The sequence below is a fragment of the Notolepis coatsorum genome (assembly GCF_963971535.1).
Source record: "Notolepis coatsorum genome assembly, chromosome: 4".
Taxonomy (NCBI): domain Eukaryota; kingdom Metazoa; phylum Chordata; class Actinopteri; order Aulopiformes; family Paralepididae; genus Notolepis; species Notolepis coatsorum.
Window position 1 is genome coordinate 182831667 of NC_140168.1, and position 18539 is coordinate 182850205.

Here is an 18539-nt window from a genome sequence, read left to right on the forward strand (position 1 = left end):
TGACTCTCTATGCCACAGACTGGATCTCACGAATGAAAGAACTGCACTTTACCTCGACCCAAGGAGAGCCCATGTGCTCCTTTAGTAAATACAATGCATTATGCCTCTAAAGTGCCTCATCCACACCAGAAATGATGCACAGCAAAGAACTTTGTGAACCTGGCCCTGGTTGTTTTAGTTTGGTTTGCTTTTTTGGGGATTACTTTACAAGATGGGCCTCTAGGATTACCATAGACCTGTCAAAGACATTGGTAAAGGTGCTATAGATGGAATTTTATATAGAGTAATAATTTTTTAATAATACATCAACAGAGCTTTTAGAAAGGTGCTGAATAAAAACAGCATTGATTAATGAATTTATCATTTAAAAAATGTTGGCGGGTCCAAAATGAATTTACATGTTATGCATGTATCCACTCCCTACTTCCCATTTCCCCACATGGAATGCACCTGATTGGATAAATGACAATCTGGTGCTCTAGTGCGACATCTAGTGGTTGTCTTAAACAAGGACTCACATGTTGTGTGACTCCATCACAGCACCAGGATGCTTTTTGTTATGTACATTTGAACTCACAGTACATATTCCACGCTCTTCCCTTTATAACCCCGCCCCCAGGGCCACACCAAGGGCCCGTTCCTGGTCAGCGCCCCGCTCTCCACCATCATCAACTGGGAGAGGGAGTTCGAGTTTTGGGCGCCGGACTTCTACGTGCTGACGTACACGGGGGACAAGGACAGCCGAGCCATCATCCGAGAGAACGAGCTCACCTTCGACGAGACCGCCATCAAGGGAGGGAAGAAGACCTTCAAGCTGCGGGTGAGGAGGTGGAGGAGGTGGAGGAGATGAGAAGGAGGAGATGGAGGAGATGAGAAGGAGGAGATGGAGGAGATGGAGGAGATGAGAAGGAGGACAGGAGGAGATGGAGGAGATGAGAAGGAGGAGGTGGAGGAGATGAGAAGGAGGAGGTGGAGGATGGGAGGAGATGAGAAGGAGGAGGTGGAGGATGGGAGGAGATGAGAAGGAGGAGGTGGAGGATGGGAGGAGATGAGAAGGAGGAGGTGGAGAATGGGAGGAGATGAGAAGGAGGAGATGGAGGATGGGAGGAGATGAGAAGGAGGAGGTGGAGGACAGGAGGAGATGAGAAGGAGGAGGTGGAGAATGGGAGGAGATGGAGGATGGGAGGAGATGAGAAGGAGGAGGTGGAGGACAGGAGGAGATGAGAAGGAGGAGGTGGAGGAGGATGTGGAGGAGATGAGAAGGAGGACAAGAGGAGATGAGAAGGAGGAGCTGGAAACGGGGGGAGTAATGTCTCATTTATACTCAGACACCTACATGCAGCTGCCAAAAAATCAAAACGATGCGAGCTGACTTGGACAGCGCAGGGCTGTGATTGGCCGCTGCCCTGGGCTGGGCCTCACGTACTTTCGTATTTACTTGTGTGGTCGGAACGTTCCATTATCGATCGTGATTAACGATTGAAGAAAGACTGGCAGAGGAAGTCCACAATGCAGCACAGCCATCTAGTGGTTCAGCGATGTACTGCAACCCACGCGTTGAACTGAGGTGACAGACGACGTTGAAGCATATCTCAGCCTTAACCCTTTCACTGCCACACTACCAAAACGGTTAACCCTTTCACTGCGGCGACACACAGAAGGTTAACCCTTTCACTGCCACACGACAGCCGGTTAACCCTTTCACTGAAAGGGTTAAAGGAGAAACCAACGTGGAAGAGCGTAGTTCTGCTCCTTCACTATCGACGATGAGATGAGATGTTTGTCTTGAAGTTCAGACCAGAGAGAAGGTTGAGTTCAGCTATGCAAGAACGTCTTCATAAAGATGTTATTAAGAGTAAAGACATGTAGATGAGTTCACCCTCCTCTCTCTGACTTCCACCTGTCTTATAGAAGCCTTGAAGGGCCATAATGGAGACACATTGGACTGCAGTTGTCTCGCAACACTCTCTCAGAAACATTCATAATCTCGCTTTCTCCCCCATCTCTTCTGTCCTGCGCTCCTGCAGAGGGACGCTCCCATCAAGTTATCTTGTATTATCCTATCTTATCTTCTATTATCCTATCCTATCTTATCTTACCTTGTTTTAACATTTGCCGAAATTACTCGATAACGGACCTCTGCCGAGCAATAATGACCGCTGTTCGCAGCTGAAGCAATCAAGCCCACTGACACACACTGCATCAGTGCAATCAGACACACCTGCCGGCGATGACAGCGCGGAGCGACAGAACAGAACTGCGTCTGCATTTGATCTTGTCTTGTCGATGGTGTAAAATGAATTAGGTATATTGTTAGTAAGTTAGCCATGTAATAAGCGGGATAATGTATAGCCTATACTCGGTCATTGTCGCAAAATAATTGACCTTCACTACGTTTAGAACACCTCAGCGAGGCGCCTCGGTATTCTAAACTCTGTGTCGGTCAATTTTTTGTGCGACAATGACCTCGTAGCTATACATTATCCCTTACTTATCTTGTATTATCTTATCTTATCTTGTATTATCTTATCTTATCTCTTCTGTCCTGCGCTCCTGCAGAGGGCCCATCAAGTTATCTTGTATTATCCTATCTTATCTTATCTTGTATTACCTTATCTTATCTTGTATTATCTTATCTCTTCTGTCCTGCGCTGCTGCAGAGGGACGCTCCCATCAAGTTATCGTATCTTATCTTATCTTATATTATCTTATCTTGTCTCTTCTGTCCTGCGCTCCTGCAGAGGGACGCTCCCATCAAGTTCCACGTGCTGCTGACGTCCTACGAGCTGGTGACCATCGACCAGACCTCGCTCAAGTCCATCGACTGGGCCTGCCTTGTGGTGGACGAGGCTCACCGCCTCAAGAACAACCAGTCCAAGGTAGCCAGCCTGCTAATGTGTGTGTGTGTGTGTGTGTGTGTGTGTGTGTGTGTGTGTGTGTGTGTGTGTGTGTGTGTGTGTGTGTGTGTGTGTGTATATTGATTGAAGTTTATTTCAAATATGCAACAACAAACAAACAACAAGTACAGATATAGCCTTGAGCCATTCAAATAATAAATGTATAAAAAACAACAAACTGTCTTACATATTTGAAAAGGAGTGGGAAGAAATATACACTTATTTAATCCCACCCCTTTTTACTCAAATCATACTTTACTAATTCATAACTACTTGCTCTCTTTATTGTCAGACTTATAATGAACAAATTTACTTAATTAACAAAACATTTTTGATTAATTCCTTATTTTTGCCAAAACTGTAGGTTACTCTGTATAGTTCCTCTAGCCATTTTATATACAGTACATATATACAACTACATGCCTACATATGCACATGTATACATATATAAATACATACTGTATATATGCTTGGGTGCACACGTATTGTCTGTGTCAAAGTATGCCTATAATCAAGAAAGATGAAGGGTTGTTGATGATAATGTTGATGATAATGATGATGATGATCTAAACAAAACGTAACATACTATGACAGATGCGTGTACGTACGTGCGTGCGTGTACTAACCTTCTTACTGTCCTATACTATCATGCACTCTTCCTGATAATGTGTCTCTACTACTATGCACTCAACACTGCAGCACCCAAGTTTCAGCACTGTTTGATGATCATTGTTATTCAGCTGTAAGAGTCGTACGCTTCCTACTGACTTGTCGTACAGAACTTGTAAGTCGCTTTGGATAAAAGCTAAATGACAAAATGTAAATAATAATTATAATAATAATAATAATAATAATAATTCATGACATTTATATAGCTCTTTTCTCAGACTCAAAGCGCTTTACAACGTAGGGTTAGGGAAATTGCCTCCTTCACCACCACTGGTAGCACTCAACCTTGGGCTACGCAGGCTCAATGGCTGCCATACACTGGCACCCGGCACACATCACACTACACAATGGCTGAACGGCTCAGGAAACAGGGATTGATATCAGCCAATTAAGGGGGGAGGGATGATTAGGTGGCATTGATGTCAGAGACCTGATTGGGAATTTGGCCAGGAACGTTGTGGAAACCCCTACTCTACGAACCCCCTACGAATTCAGTCGGGACCTCGGTTTAGCGTCTCATCCGAAGGACGGCACTCACAGCTGTACGGTGTCCCTATCACCGTAACAGGGGCATTGTTACTGACAAGTCCAGAGGACAGAGTGCCCCCTGCTGGACAATGAATGTGCGTAACCATTAGGGCTGTCTTAAATACTTCGAAGCTTCGTTCGATGGGCATGGGATTTGAATATGAAAATAAAATTCGATTATAAAAAAAATATATATATATTTTATTTTATTTTTTTGCTAAATCAACTCTGCCTCTCTTTGTTAACTACAACAAGCAATGCTGTTTGTTATTTAAGATGAGATCGGACTCGCACTGACAGATTTGTGTTCATTGTGCTGCTTTTATAAAGCCTCAAATGACGGCTTACAATATTTTATGAAAGCAAAGTGTTTCGTTTGTCTAAGATTTAAAAAGGTTTAAACTTTACAGCACTGACAAAGTTTAACAAAGTGCTGTACAAGTCCCACAACATTAAAAAAAAAAAAAAAAAAAAAAAAAAAAATTATTATTAAAAAAAAATTAATGTCGAAGCTTCGAATTAAAATCAAATCTCGGCCCCGAAGCTTTGAATTCCAAAAAAAAATTCGAAGGTCAGCCCTAGTAACCATAGATATATAACACTAGATGGCTTACCCACGCTGCTGGCCAACGGAGACCGACGTTGCCACATGGCGGCCATCTTGCGAGGGTGGAGCACGCCCACTCATAACTGTGAGGATGGGATTTGGCGGAGCCCAATAGCAGAACACAGGAGGAGAGAGAATGGAGCGTTTTAGGGTGTTTTAATATAGTTTCCCCAAGCAGACAGTTTGACAATTGGAATGTGCGACAGACAGGTACAGGAATGTTCTTGGGGTTAGTACAGGTGCACTCCTTGTGCAGTACGGGAGAATGTTCTTGAGGTTAGGACAGGTGCACTCCTTGTGCAGCACGAGGCAGGTAGACACAGGGCTGTGTCGTGGGTGAGAGCAGGAGCACTCCTTGTGCAGCACCAGCACGGGATGTCCAGGTAGGAGGTGTACTGGAGCGGAGGTCCTGGGCACATGGAGAACAAAGGTTAGGTCAAGGAATATCAACAAGTACAGGTTTGCAAGGCTTAGTGTTACGTACCCCAGTGGGGAGACGCAACACAAGGCCACAGACAGGGTAGGTGAGGGTGCAGTGACACACAACGCAGGAAACAATTTGCAAAATAATAATACATTTAAACCACAGTTTAAATGTACCTGATGGAGGGGCACCGACACAAAACCCATCTCGATCCCCTGCACCAACACACTTGAGCCATTTGACGACTCATCACTAAACGGAAGCACGTCTGACAAGATAAAAGACTGTGCTGCCCCAGTATCTCTCAGTATGCGCACCGGACGCTGGTCCAACTCACTACCACTGAGAGAAACCATGCCGTCCAACATAAACGGTTCGTAACCGGGCTCCAGGCCGTCACACATTTTTGTGGGGACTACCGACTGCGGAGCTATCACCGTCTGCACCAAACCAACCTCCCTTGGTCGTCTATTTGGCGTTTGAATGCAACAGTCTTCTCTAATGTGACCCACCCGATGACAATGAAAACATTCTCGCCCCTCCTTGTAGCGGGGAGATAATAAACGTGGTGGGCTAGTGTGTACCTTAGCTGGAGTCTGAGCAGAGGGATAAAAACCTCTATCCTCATGTCGCAAAGTACCAAACGACTGCCTATGAGTCAGCACAAACTCGTCAGCGAGCACCGCCGCCTGTGCCAACGTCTCAACTTTCTGCTCATTGAGATATGTTACCAAACGGTCATTCAGACTATTTTTAAATTCTTCCAGTAACATCAACTCAGACAGAGAGTTAAAATCAGCTACATCACACGCCCTACACCACCGATGAAATAGAGATTCCTTCTCACGAGCAAACTCCACAAAAGTTCTGCCAGGCAACTTTCTGTGAGTGCGAAATTTCTGCCTGTACGCCTCTGGCACTAACTCATAGGCCCTAAGTACAGCCGTCTTGATTATGTCATAAGACAAACTGTCGCTGAGAGGGAGGGCAGACAAAATCTCCTGGGCTTTCCCAGTGAGTTTACATTGGAGCAAGAGAGCCCAGACCTCTTTAGGCCACTTCAATGAGGTAGCAACTCGCTCGAAAGCATTAAAATAGGAGTCTACCTCCGCCTTACGAAATTGAGGTACCAGAGATATAAGTCTACTTACATCATAAGCCCCCACAGCCGTGGAAGAGGGTTGAGCAGGACTCCCAGCCCTAGCAGCCTCAAGCTCCAGTTGCTTAATTTTAACCTCAGCGTCCAACCGGCGGGCCTCAGCCTCCAGCTCCATTTTCCTAATAGCTAACCGATGACTATATTCCCTCTCCTCCTTCCTCTCCTCAAATTGCAACCGTGCTAAACTCAATTTAAGACTGTCCTCCTCCCTAGTACTCCCACTAGGGAAGGGTGAAGCACGTCTGGGCATTGGAGACGGGAGGGGAGGCTTATCCTCCAACCCGTCTGTAAGTGGTTCTACCATCTCAGCTACGCCTTCCTCCTGATCCTCATCTGAACCAGAACGAGAAGGAATAGCAGACGCACCTTCACCTGCTTATACACCAGTAGCCGTACTACCTCCTCCCTCAGGTCAGCCTTTGCCAGACTCTTTGCAAGGCTGACCTGAAAATGCAAGGCGATAGCACACAGGTCCTCCTTCCTACACAGGTCCAAATTCTCAACCGAGGGATCACCCAAAAACCCCTCCACACTAAAAGACGTCATGTCTACAAAGAGACACCAGCGCAAACATACACAGATCAAATCACTACCAAAAACCACCCTATCCAACGTGCCCACCGCACACCAACACCAACTGTCTGTTGCCCACTAACGAGCCCTCATTTATGTTACGTACCCCAGTGGGGAGACGCAACACAAGGCCACAGACAGGGTAGGTGAGGGTGCAGTGACACACAACGCAGGAAACAATTTGCAAAATAATAATATTTATTTCACAAACTTCAAAAACAGCAACACAGAGAGCAAGGAGGACTTACCAGTGAGCACCAAATGAAATATCAAAAAGAAATAAAAGCCCACCCCCCCTTACAGGCGTGGACGCCCCAAAGTACAGGTGGTGGTGCTCACTTCTAAAGCTGGTGTCTTTAACAGTAGGTCACCTACGTGATGCAAAATGTAGACCCAGGGTATCTTCCTGTCCTCAATGTCCCTGTGTGCGAAACAAAAGATTAACAAACAAGAAAAACAATCACCATAAGCTGGGTGACGATGAATAAACAAATACACAAAACAGGTTATGGGTAAAACAGAAATGTACAACAGGCAGGATCACAAAAGGTACAATACTGAGCTCAACCAAGCTTTAACTAGCTCATACCAACAAACATGAGCTCAACAGTGCTTTAACTAGCTCACACCAATAAACATGGGCTCAACAGAGCTTTAACCAGCTCACACCAACAAGCATGAGCTCAACAGAGCTTTAACTAGCTCACACCAAAAAGCAGAACTCTACCACAACACCACCAGATATAATTACCCACAGACACCGACAGAGATCTAGCTAACACTGCACACACAGGGATATATGAAGGGATGTGGAGGTTAATTGTCTGACGAGCCTCAGCTGCTGCTGCTGCTGCTGCTGCTGATTGACCCTGAGAGAAAGATAGGTTACACAGGAGGGAGACAAAAAAACAACAATACAACCTGCTTACATACATAACACATAATATAAATAATCCCTATACAATACAATATAATATTACAAGGATACATACATAATGATATAAGGACAGAGTCCGTAACACTTAGGTTCAGTCTTCGTACCTAGGAAGGTAGTTTAACACTCCCACGAAGATGGAACAGGATCTGCCAGCTGAAGTACCATCTTGTTGATGAGGGGATGAGTGACAGCCGTGTTGAGTGAAGAGCTGGCAGCGTGTGAATCCGGGGAACGGATGCTGCCCGTATATGGGTGTGAGAGGATAAGGGGTGAGTGAGGCTTCCGTCGTGAATGTGGGGGAGGATGAGGAGGAGTGAGGAAGGCTCTTGCCGTGATTATGACAATAACATGCATGTCTATGGTGCATGTACTATTGAAATAACCATAGCTTGAGCCCAGCTCTCGGCGTTGCTACCAGCTTGGCTGGTCGTTCATACTAATACAATTGGCAGTATTAGCGGGTGGGAAGCTGGTGGGTGGGGATCGGACGTTGTGGACAGCGACTCCTACAGGTCGGTTGGTGCGCCTGCGCAGTAGAATCAGGAAGCGACGAGGGCGGCGTGTCCCTCTCATGCAGACCCTCGCCGCTGAGAGATCGCGCTGTGCAGGTGAAAAGATGCGACGGCTGCCGGAGGGGACACGTGATGTAAGGCTTCGTCCACATTGCAGCCGGCTTGTGGGAGGCATGGCCTAACAGCGTTCGAGACAGGGGAGGGTAGAATTGGACAATACGAAATTGGGGACGGGAGAAAAATAGAAAAATGGGGAGAAAAAGTAGATAAAAAAAAAAGAAATAACCATAGCTCGCTCAATTTTCAACCGTTTGGTTTGTTAAAAACGTCAGAGATGTAGTTATCATACTGCATACTTATAATGGACTTTGATATATATATTTAAAAAAATTATAAAAAAATTCTTCCAAGCCAGAATCATAGCCACGTTAATAACGTTTGTAATAAAACAAACCTGTCAAGATTTCACCGAGTTAAGAGTATTTCTGTTTGTGCAGATCATCACTTTAAAGCAGTAGTCCACCCTCATAAGATGGCCACCAGTGAAGTACGCGGGAGACTCCGCCTTGAGCCATCTAGTGTTATATATCTATGTGCGTAACCACCTCTGAAATATCTTCTTGTCCAGTTCTTCAGGCGTCTGAACGACTACAAGATCGACCACAAGCTGCTGCTGACGGGAACTCCCCTGCAGAACAACCTGGAGGAGCTGTTCCACCTGCTCAACTTCCTCACCCCCAACCGCTTCAAGTGAGCTCTCTATCTCTCTCTCTCTTCCCTCTATCCCTCCCTCCACCCTTCTCTCCCTCCGATTCCCAAACTCACGCTCTGTGTAGTACGTAGCTTTGTTTATTATCCGTAGATATGTTAGTATGAAAATAGGAATTTCACTTGCAAGCCGTTGCCAATAACGCAATTTCCCCTGATGATTTAAGTTTCTCGTAACGTATCGTATGTATTATCTTATCTTGTATTACCTTATTTTGCATTATCTTATATTATATTAGCCTATCTTATCTTAACTTGTATTTTCTTATCTTATCTTATATTATTTTGTATTATCTTAGCCCATAAAATCGTATCTTATTATCTTGTATTATCTTATCTTATATTTTATTTTATTGTATTATTTTGTATTATCTTGTATTGTCTTGATTATCTCATCTTATCTTGTATTATCTTATCTTATCTTGTATTATCGTATCTTGTATTATCATATCTCATCTTGTATTATCCTATCTTATCTTGTATTATCTTGTATTATCATATCTTATCTTGTATTATCTTGTATTATCCTATCTTATCTTGTATTATCTTGTATTATCATATCTTATCTTGTATTAGCTTGTATTATCCTATCTTATCTTGTATTATCTGGTATTATCCTATCTTATCTTGTATTATCTGGTGTTATCCTATCTTATCTTGTATTATCTGGTGTTATCCTATCTTATCTTGTATTATCTGGTGTTATCCTATCGTATCTTGTATTATCTAGTGTTATCCTATCTTATCTTGTATTATCCTATCTTATCTTGTATTATCTTGTATTATCTGGTGTTATCCTATCTTATCTTGTATTATCTGGTGTTATCCTATCTTATCTTGTATTATCTTGTATTATCTGGTGTTATCCTATCTTATCTTGTATTATCTGGTGTTATCTTGTATTATCTTGTATTATCTGGTGTTATCCTATCTTATCTTGTATTATCTGGTGTTATCCTATCTTATCTTGTATTATCCTATCTTATCTTGTATTATCTGGTCTTATCCTATCTTATCTTGTATTATCTGGTGTTATCCTATCTTATCTTGTATTATCCCATCTTATCTTGTATTATCTTATCTTATCTTATATGATCCTATCCCTCTCTCCTTGTACTCGCCTACATCCCTTCCACCCACCCTTTGTCTCTCTGTCTACCCCCATCCTTTCCCACCCCAACTCCATCTCTCATCCTCTCTCTCTCTCTCTCTCTCTCTCTCTCTCTCTCTCTCTCTCTCTCTCTCTCTCTCTCTCTCTCTCTCTCTCTCTCTCTCTCTCTCTCTCTCTCTCTCTCTCTCTCTCTCTCTCCTTTCCCCTCCTCCTCCCCCCCTGTCAGTAACCTGGAGGGCTTCCTGGAGGAGTTTGCCGACATCTCCAAGGAGGACCAGATCAAGAAGCTCCACGACCTGCTGGGGCCTCACATGCTCCGGAGGCTGAAGGCCGACGTCTTCAAGAACATGCCCGCCAAGACAGAGCTCATTGTCCGGGTGGAGCTCAGCCCCATGCAGAAGTAAGCCTCCGGGAGGGGGGTGGGGGTGGGGGGTCGGGCAGCGTGGTCATAGTGGATTCTACACAGTGTTGTAGGACTCGAGTCCTGGACTGATTTTCAGGACTCGTGACTCGACTTGGACTTGAGCACTGATGACTTGGACTTGGACTTGGACTTGAGCATTGACTGCACTCGGACTCGGAAGGTGCAGACTCGGACTTGTTAATTGATAAATATAGTTATTTATTTTTAAAAAAAATTGTAGGGCTGACCCCTATTCATCAAATAGTCGACTAATCGATCGAAAGGAGCCGTAGTCGACTGCCAACCTCTTAGTCGAATACAAAAAAAATAAAAAAAATATTATAATAATAATAATTATTGTTATTATATATTTTTTTATCATTCTTTCCAAAAGAAAAAAGGCCTAGAAGCGTGGCTAACGCTAATGGCACGCATACCAGAGGCTAACTGCAAAACAGGCACAGAGGCACTGAAAGAGGATTTCACCCATCTAATGAACACACAGACTACTGCTCAACATCAACAGGGATGAGCATGTCACTAATGCAAACTTGTATGGGGGGGTGCTAAAGGTGAGCGATAAAGTGGCAGTCAGGAGAATGAGGCTGGCAGGTCACTGCCAGAGACACCATGAGCTGCCAACCAGCAAACTTGTGCTGTGGGAACCAACACACGGGCATCGATCACGAGGACGTCCCACATTAACCTACGTGGACGTACTCAGGAGAGATGCAGGAGCAGAAAGCACCGGCGAGCTAGCCAGATGCATGGAGGATCGGGATGACTGGAAGCACCGATGGAGGGCCCGTCCGAGGACGACCTAGATAAGAGATAGACTAGACAAATATGTAAGGGATAATGTATAGCTACGAGGTCATTGTCGCAAAATAATTGACCGACACAGAGTTTAAAATACTGAGGCGCCTCGGCGAGGTGTTTTAAACGTCAGTGAAGGTCAATTATTTTGCGATGATGACCGAGTATAGCTATACATTATCCCGCTTATTACATGGCTAATGAAGTGGATTTCCCAAGCTATTTCGGTTCTGCTCTGTTCAGAACCGGGTTGGTTAGTACTCTGCGTTGTGATTCAATACCTTTAAAGCTCTGGGAATTACTTCTATCTTCCAGCGATGCAGGCAGAAGGAATTAGGAGGAAAAAGGTTATATAACAGCTGTTTAATCAAAGTTTTAAGAGTGTATACAAATTACAAATAAAGAATGCTATAGTTGTGATCAAAAACCCTATGCTGTAATTGATACAACCAGAATAAAGAGAATGATAGTTGATGATGGCTTTGTTCCCTTGGCTTAGGGATCAAAGTATAGTTCTGTTTTTCCCTCCAAAAGTTCCTTTGTTGTCCTTTGCCCGCCTGCTGCCTTGACTGTGGATGAGATGGTCAGAGGTCTTGTCGTGTCGGGTCGGTTTTCCAGAGTCCCCTCTCCCCCTCACCACATCCCATTATATCCCCAAGGCCCAGTGTCTCGGAGTGATGACATCATCACATTCTTTCCTCCAATGCCAGGCCGGCTAAGCTTGCATTTGAAAATAGGGGTTTGGCTTAATAGGCCAACCCCCTTCACATAAACCCAGATATATTTCTTTACCACAAAGTCTGCTGACTTTCAATAAATTGCTACCAAATCTAATCATTCTGTTAGCTTACATCAATATTTTATAAACTGAATAGAATATAACTGAATAACAGATCAAATTAGAACTGGATAGAATAGAATACAAATCTATACCATAGATCAGAATAGAACTGAATAGAATAGACCAGAATAAAACTGATTAGCATAGATGAAGAGGATAAAACATTCAATTAATGAAATTGAACATAAATGAAAACAGAACAGACACATTAACTAATTGTAGACATTGAATTTCTGCAAACTGTAGTTCAGATCAGTACAAAATGCTCATATCTCTGATCTGTGTGTGTGTATATATATATATATGTATGTGTGTCTATGTGTGTCTGTGTGTGTCTATGTGTCTGTGTGTGTATGTGTGTGTGTGTGTGTGTGTGTGTGTGTGTGTCTATGTGTGTGTGTGTGTGTGTGTGTGTCTGTGTGTGTGTGTGTGTGTGTGATCCATGTGTGTGTGTGAGTGTGAATGGGTAACTAAAGCTTCCTGCCCCCCACCCCTTACGAGCCCAGGTGGCTGATTGCGTTTAGCTGTTTACCCACCCCCACATTGTAAACAGTTCCCACAGATCACACAGGATACAGGCTGTTGCCCACACTTTGTATGCAAATTCACCAAAAGGGCAGAGTAATCTAATCACCAGCCATATCTTTGGCTGACTTTACTATTGCAGCTGTTTTCTCTAAATATAACACATTCGTTCGATTTAATGAGATCTATGTTCCCAGAATATACCACACTAACTTACTAACAATATACCTAATTCATTTTACAAAATCGACAAGACGAGATCAAATGCAGACGCAGTTGTTCTGTGGCTCTGTCAGCTCAAATAAAGTGATTATTATTATCGCGGGCAGCCCGGCAGTCTGATTGCACTGAAACAGTGTGTGTCAGTGGGGCTTGATTACTCCAGCTGCGAAAAACAATAATCACCGGTGGTTATCGAAAAATAATTCACCGCTGTCGGGGGCTATTGACTAATCACAATCAAGCATTTCGGCGAATGTTAAAACGCCATGTAATAACAAGATGTATCCATCAGTGGACCAATTGCATGCTTTTGCAGAGAACAAGAAGCCTTCCGTTGACTCCTTCAGACATTAAGCACCCCCACAGCCCAAATGGAATGAAAAAAAATAAAATAAAAATAATGTATTAACACTTTCCGTGCAACGGGTCCGCTGCCCCGGAACCCTGTTGAATGCCAACGCCCACTTCAATGACAGAGCTCTCATATTTGCGGACGCATAAACTACATCTTAAATTATGGCTATGTGTATAATATGGCCGTCGCTTATCAATGACTTGTTTGCAGTCAACATTGTCGAAACGGATTGTTTTTTAATTGGTTCATGAAAAACTAGTTTTTTGAAAGTTTCAGGAAAATATTAAGATTCTGTGATAAACGCCCTTTACTGGAATATTCTGGAATACACATTTTTCGGCCTATTTATGAATCGTTTTCAAATAAACGCTAGATTATCGATAGTATATGTGTACTTATGCACGCTATAGAAGCGGGCTGAAAAATCGAGTATCCATTTCCTGATCAGCACACACACACACACACACACACACACACACACACACGCACACACACACATAGGGCACACGTTGATATCTCTGTGAAAAAAGCTCTGATTATCCTAAGACTGGTAAAATAGATTCCTTACCTCAGATCAGATGTTCTCCAAAAAGATTATTCCAATTCCTGATCGCCATTCCAAATATTGATCACGTTTATTGATCCAACGCTGGGTGGTCGAAACACCGATTCCACGCTGTTCTGATGGTCCAGAATGAATCCGATCGACTCGAGTTATATGCCTGAGAAGTCAAATGTGGAAGCAGGATTCTTTTTCCCCCATGCGTTTCATTCAATCCAATCCCTGGGGTGCAGTACCACAGGGAGAGACGATAGGGGGTGGTATTTTCCCAATGGAGCTCAGAGAGAGTTTGCAGTGGTAACGTGAGGCTAGATTGATGAAATATGAATGGAAAAAAAAACGAGATCTCTCGTCGTTGGCACTCAACGGTCGGCATGAACTAACGAGAAATCTCGTCCTTGTGTTAAATTTTTTTTTCAATATTTATTTTTTCATAGTCGGCTAATTTTGGCCAATCATAGTCGACTATCCAAATCCTTAGTCGGGGACAGCCCTACATTTTTGTAATAGACCCTAATCATTAGGCATAATATATTGATGGCTAGTGCATTTGTTTGGCTATTGTGTCACAAAGTAAATAAACTCCCTTTGAAATGGTGTCATTTATGTTTAATGGAGACCTTTTTTTATTTGTCAGCTCTTTGACTGCCAGAGTGGAGTGGACTCAACCTTGATGACTCGGACTCGGACTAGGGTAACAGGGACTCGACTCGGACTTGACTCAGGCTCTTCTTTGGTGACTCGGACTTGGACTCTGACTCGAACACTGGGGACTCGAGACTCGAATCGGACTCGAGATTTAGTGACTCGACTACAACACTGATACAACAAAACAAAACATGGGACCAGCAGGATCGTTTGATGTTGGCAAAAAGTAGGCGTGAGAAAAACTTTGATTGCAGTACACCACCGAACCACTAGGTGGCTGTGCTGCGTTGTGTTGTACAAATGGCTATATTTTCTGACTTCCTCTGTCTTTCTTCGATTCGGTCCATGTTTGTAATGTAGTTAATCACGATCGATAATGGAACGCTCTGACCGATGATAAACGGTAAATACGGAAGTACGTCAGAGGAACGCGTACGCAGCCCAGCCCCCGGCCCAGGGCAGCGGCCAATCACAGCTCTGCGCTGTCCACGTCAGCTTGCGTCGATTTGACGCACAGTAACATTTGTGGCCAGCTGCATCTAGGCCAGTCAGGCTCGCGGGAGCTCTGGAGGCTCGCCGCGACCTTCGCAAACCACTTCGACATCTGAGTATAAATTAGGCATTAGGTCGAAAGAAGAACTTGGAAAGTAACATTCCCCATGGCGGCTGAGTGGCGCAGTGGGCAAGGCGCTCGCCACTAACGCAGGAGATGCTGGTATCGAGCCCAGCTCTCTGCGTTGCTACCGGCTTGGCCGGTCGTCATACTAACACAATTGGCAGTGTTAGGGGGTGGGAAAGCCGGTGGGTGGGGATTGGACGTTGTGGACAGCGACTCCTACAGGTCGGTTGGTGCGCCTGTACAGCAGAATCAGGAAGTATATGAGAGATCGCGCTGTTCAGGTGAAAAGATGCGACAGCTGCCTCCTCGTGTACCGGAGGGGACGTGTGTAGTCTTTTACCAACAAACTTGCAGTTCCGCGTTCGGGTTCTGCGATCTGATTGGCCACTGACGTACGCTCTCTCTACGCCCAAACAGCGCGTTACGCTAGTTCTGCCTCTAACCTCTAACAGCCTGCAGCCTTCTAGCATTATCCTAGCATTATCCAATTCATATCAATCGAAATAACGTATTGTTTTCATCTCTCTATATTAACGTGATTCCATCAACACAACATAAATGTTCAAAACACGACAAGACAGTTTGCATCACTTCCCACGGTTCTCGGCACTTATTCTACCGGTAGTGCGGTAGTTGTTGCCACGGTATTGGGTCTTTGGGTGAATACTTCATTGGCGGGGAAGAAGAACACTGATAGCGGTGTGTGGACCGTCCCGTGAGCCACAGGCCACCGTCCCGCGAGCCCCAGGCCACCGTCCCGCGAGCCCCACGGGACGAGACCAGGTAGAATTTTAGGCGCACAGGAAACAAGTCTTGCGGGACGGTGGCCTGGGGCCGCGGGACGGTGGCCGGGGGCTCGCGGGGCGGTGGTCTGGGGCTTGCGGGACGGTGGCCTGGGGCTCGCGGGACGGTGGCCTGGGGCTCGCGGGACCTTCTGTAGTGTGGTAGTGAACGCATTAACCCTTTGTAGTGTGGTAGGGAAAGCGTTAACCCTTTGTAGTGTGGTAGTGAAAGCGTTAACCCTTTGTAGTGTGGTAGTGAAATGGTTAACCTTCTGCAGTGTGATAGTGAAAGCATTAACCCTTTGTAGTGTGATATTGAAAGGGTTAACCTTCTGTAGTGTGGTAGTGAAAGCATTAACCCTTTGTAGTGTGATAGTGAAAGGGTTAACCTTCTGTAGTGTGGTAGTGAAAGCGTTAACCCTTTGTAGTGTAGTAGTGAAATGGTTAACCTTCTGTAGTGTGGTAGTGAAAGTGTTAACCCTTTGTAGTGTGGTAGTGAAAAGGTTAACCTTCTGTGGTGTGGTTGTGAAAGTGTTAACCCTTTGTAGTGTAGTAGTGAAAGGGTTAATTAGAGGGTCGAGACATTGGAGAAGGGGGGGGGGGTGACAGAGGGAACAAATATTTTCAAGGAAGAATTTCAAGGAGACATAATAGGTAAACAAATGCATAAAGCATATTGGAAAAATATGGAACATGTGTTCGTTGGAGAGAAGATAGCTCCACACACACACACACACACACACACACACACACACACACACACACATTTCACATCTGCATTCATTTATATATATGAAGTGTATGACACTTTGACATAATGGAGATGGTGTAATCTTTCCTCTATGTGGACTCCTTCCACTGCTGAAGAGGGGAACAGTGGTGTGTGTGTGTTCTGCGGTCGGCCTTGCAAGTGTGTCAATGGAAGCCTTAAAGGGCCACTTCGCTGATTTTCAACCATAACCCTTTCACTACCACACTACAGCCGGTTAACCCTTTCACTACCACATTACAGACGGTTAACCCTTTCACTACCACACTACAGACGGTTAACCCTTTCACTACCACACTACAGTCAGTTAATACTTTCACTACCACACTACAGACGGTTAACCCTTTCACACTACAGACCGTTAACCCTTTCACTACCACACTACAAACAGTTAACCCTTTCACTACCACACTACAGACGGTTAACCCTTTCACTCCCACACTACAGACAGTTGACCCTTTCACTACAGGAGGTTAACCCTTTCACTACCACACTACAAATGGTTAACCCTTTCACTACCACACTACAAAGGGTTAACCCTTTGTTGGGACTTGTTTGTGTCCCTGCAGCTTCTGATTAAATTGGGCGAGATGCTCTGTTATGTCCCACAACAGAGTAAAGTCACACAGCCAGTTTGGATATGACAGTTCAGACAATATTTCTTCAGCCACAATAAAGCTTTCACTGCTGCATCGTTTTTGGCTGTAGCTCCTGTGAACATACTCTGCTGCGATTGCAGTCTGCCTTTTAATTCTCAGACAATTTGTTGTTTTTCTTGGAGGCTAAATCTGGCATGTGTTTGGTGTTTGGTGTCAAAATGCCGACGTAGATTGTATTCTTTGACGACCGACACTGCCTCATAACACAAAAGACATACTGTTTTTTTTTTATCCGCTTTTTCTCCTCCTATTTTCTGTATTTTTCCTCCCATCCCAATTTTTGTCGTTATGCCAATTCCCCCCTCCCCTTCCTGGTCGTTGCACGCATGTGCCCCCCACTGGTCGGTCTAGGGAGCCCTGAAGTCTATCACATGCTTCCTCCGATACATAGGAGACAGCCAGCAGCCTCTTTCACCTGGCAGCGAGGACTCTCATTGGTGAAGTGTAACGCGTGGGAGGTCACACTACCTTCACCATTTCCCTCCCTCGCTGTGCAGGCGCCCTGACCGACCTGTAGGAGTCGCTGTTTACAACGACCAGGACCCACCCTCGCCAGGTTTCCCACCCGCTAACACAGCCAATTGTGTTAGTATGGACGGTCGGCCAACCCGGAAGCACCACAGCTGGATTCGATCCCACTGTCTCTGTGGTGGTAGACAGACGCTTAGTCCGCTGCACTACCCGGCCGCCCGACATACTGTTTTTATCCTTGAAGCACAAACATGTATTCACTTTCACATCTTTCTTGAAACTGCCTTCCATCTGCATCAACCTTTCTCTTCATGGACATGTTGGCATCATTAATGTTTCTCAATTCGTTGGTGAAATTGCCGTAGTTAAACACTGATGTACACTGCCATCTACACAGTGTCACTTTGCGGGTCACATAATCGACATACATTGTGGGATATGTAGTTTATGATCAATGCATGCTTTAAAGCAGCATAGATTTATTTTAAGACAATTTCTCACGGGCCACATAAAATGACGTGGCGGGCCACATTTGGCCCGCGGGCCTTGAGTTTGACACCTAGAGCAGGGGTTCCCAAACTTTTTCAGCTCGAGACCCAAAAGAGAAATTTGGTGTTTCCCCCGGGACCCAAATTTACAAAAATACATCATGAATTGCCATAACATACATTTATAAACTACT

The 18539-nt window shown here is 44.6% G+C and overlaps 1 protein-coding gene across 1 annotated transcript in view; it reads left to right on the plus strand.

Annotated features, from left to right (window-relative positions):
- chd3 (chromodomain helicase DNA binding protein 3) overlaps positions 1–18539 on the plus strand; it is a gene marked incomplete at its 3' end in the record, with an annotated part of 171320 nt that overhangs the window by 68103 nt on the left and 84678 nt on the right. Inside the window, 4 exon segments of the mRNA XM_084313205.1 lie at positions 620–820; positions 2742–2879; positions 8935–9056; positions 10412–10585. Coding sequence (XP_084169331.1) covers positions 620–820; positions 2742–2879; positions 8935–9056; positions 10412–10585 — 635 coding nt within the window.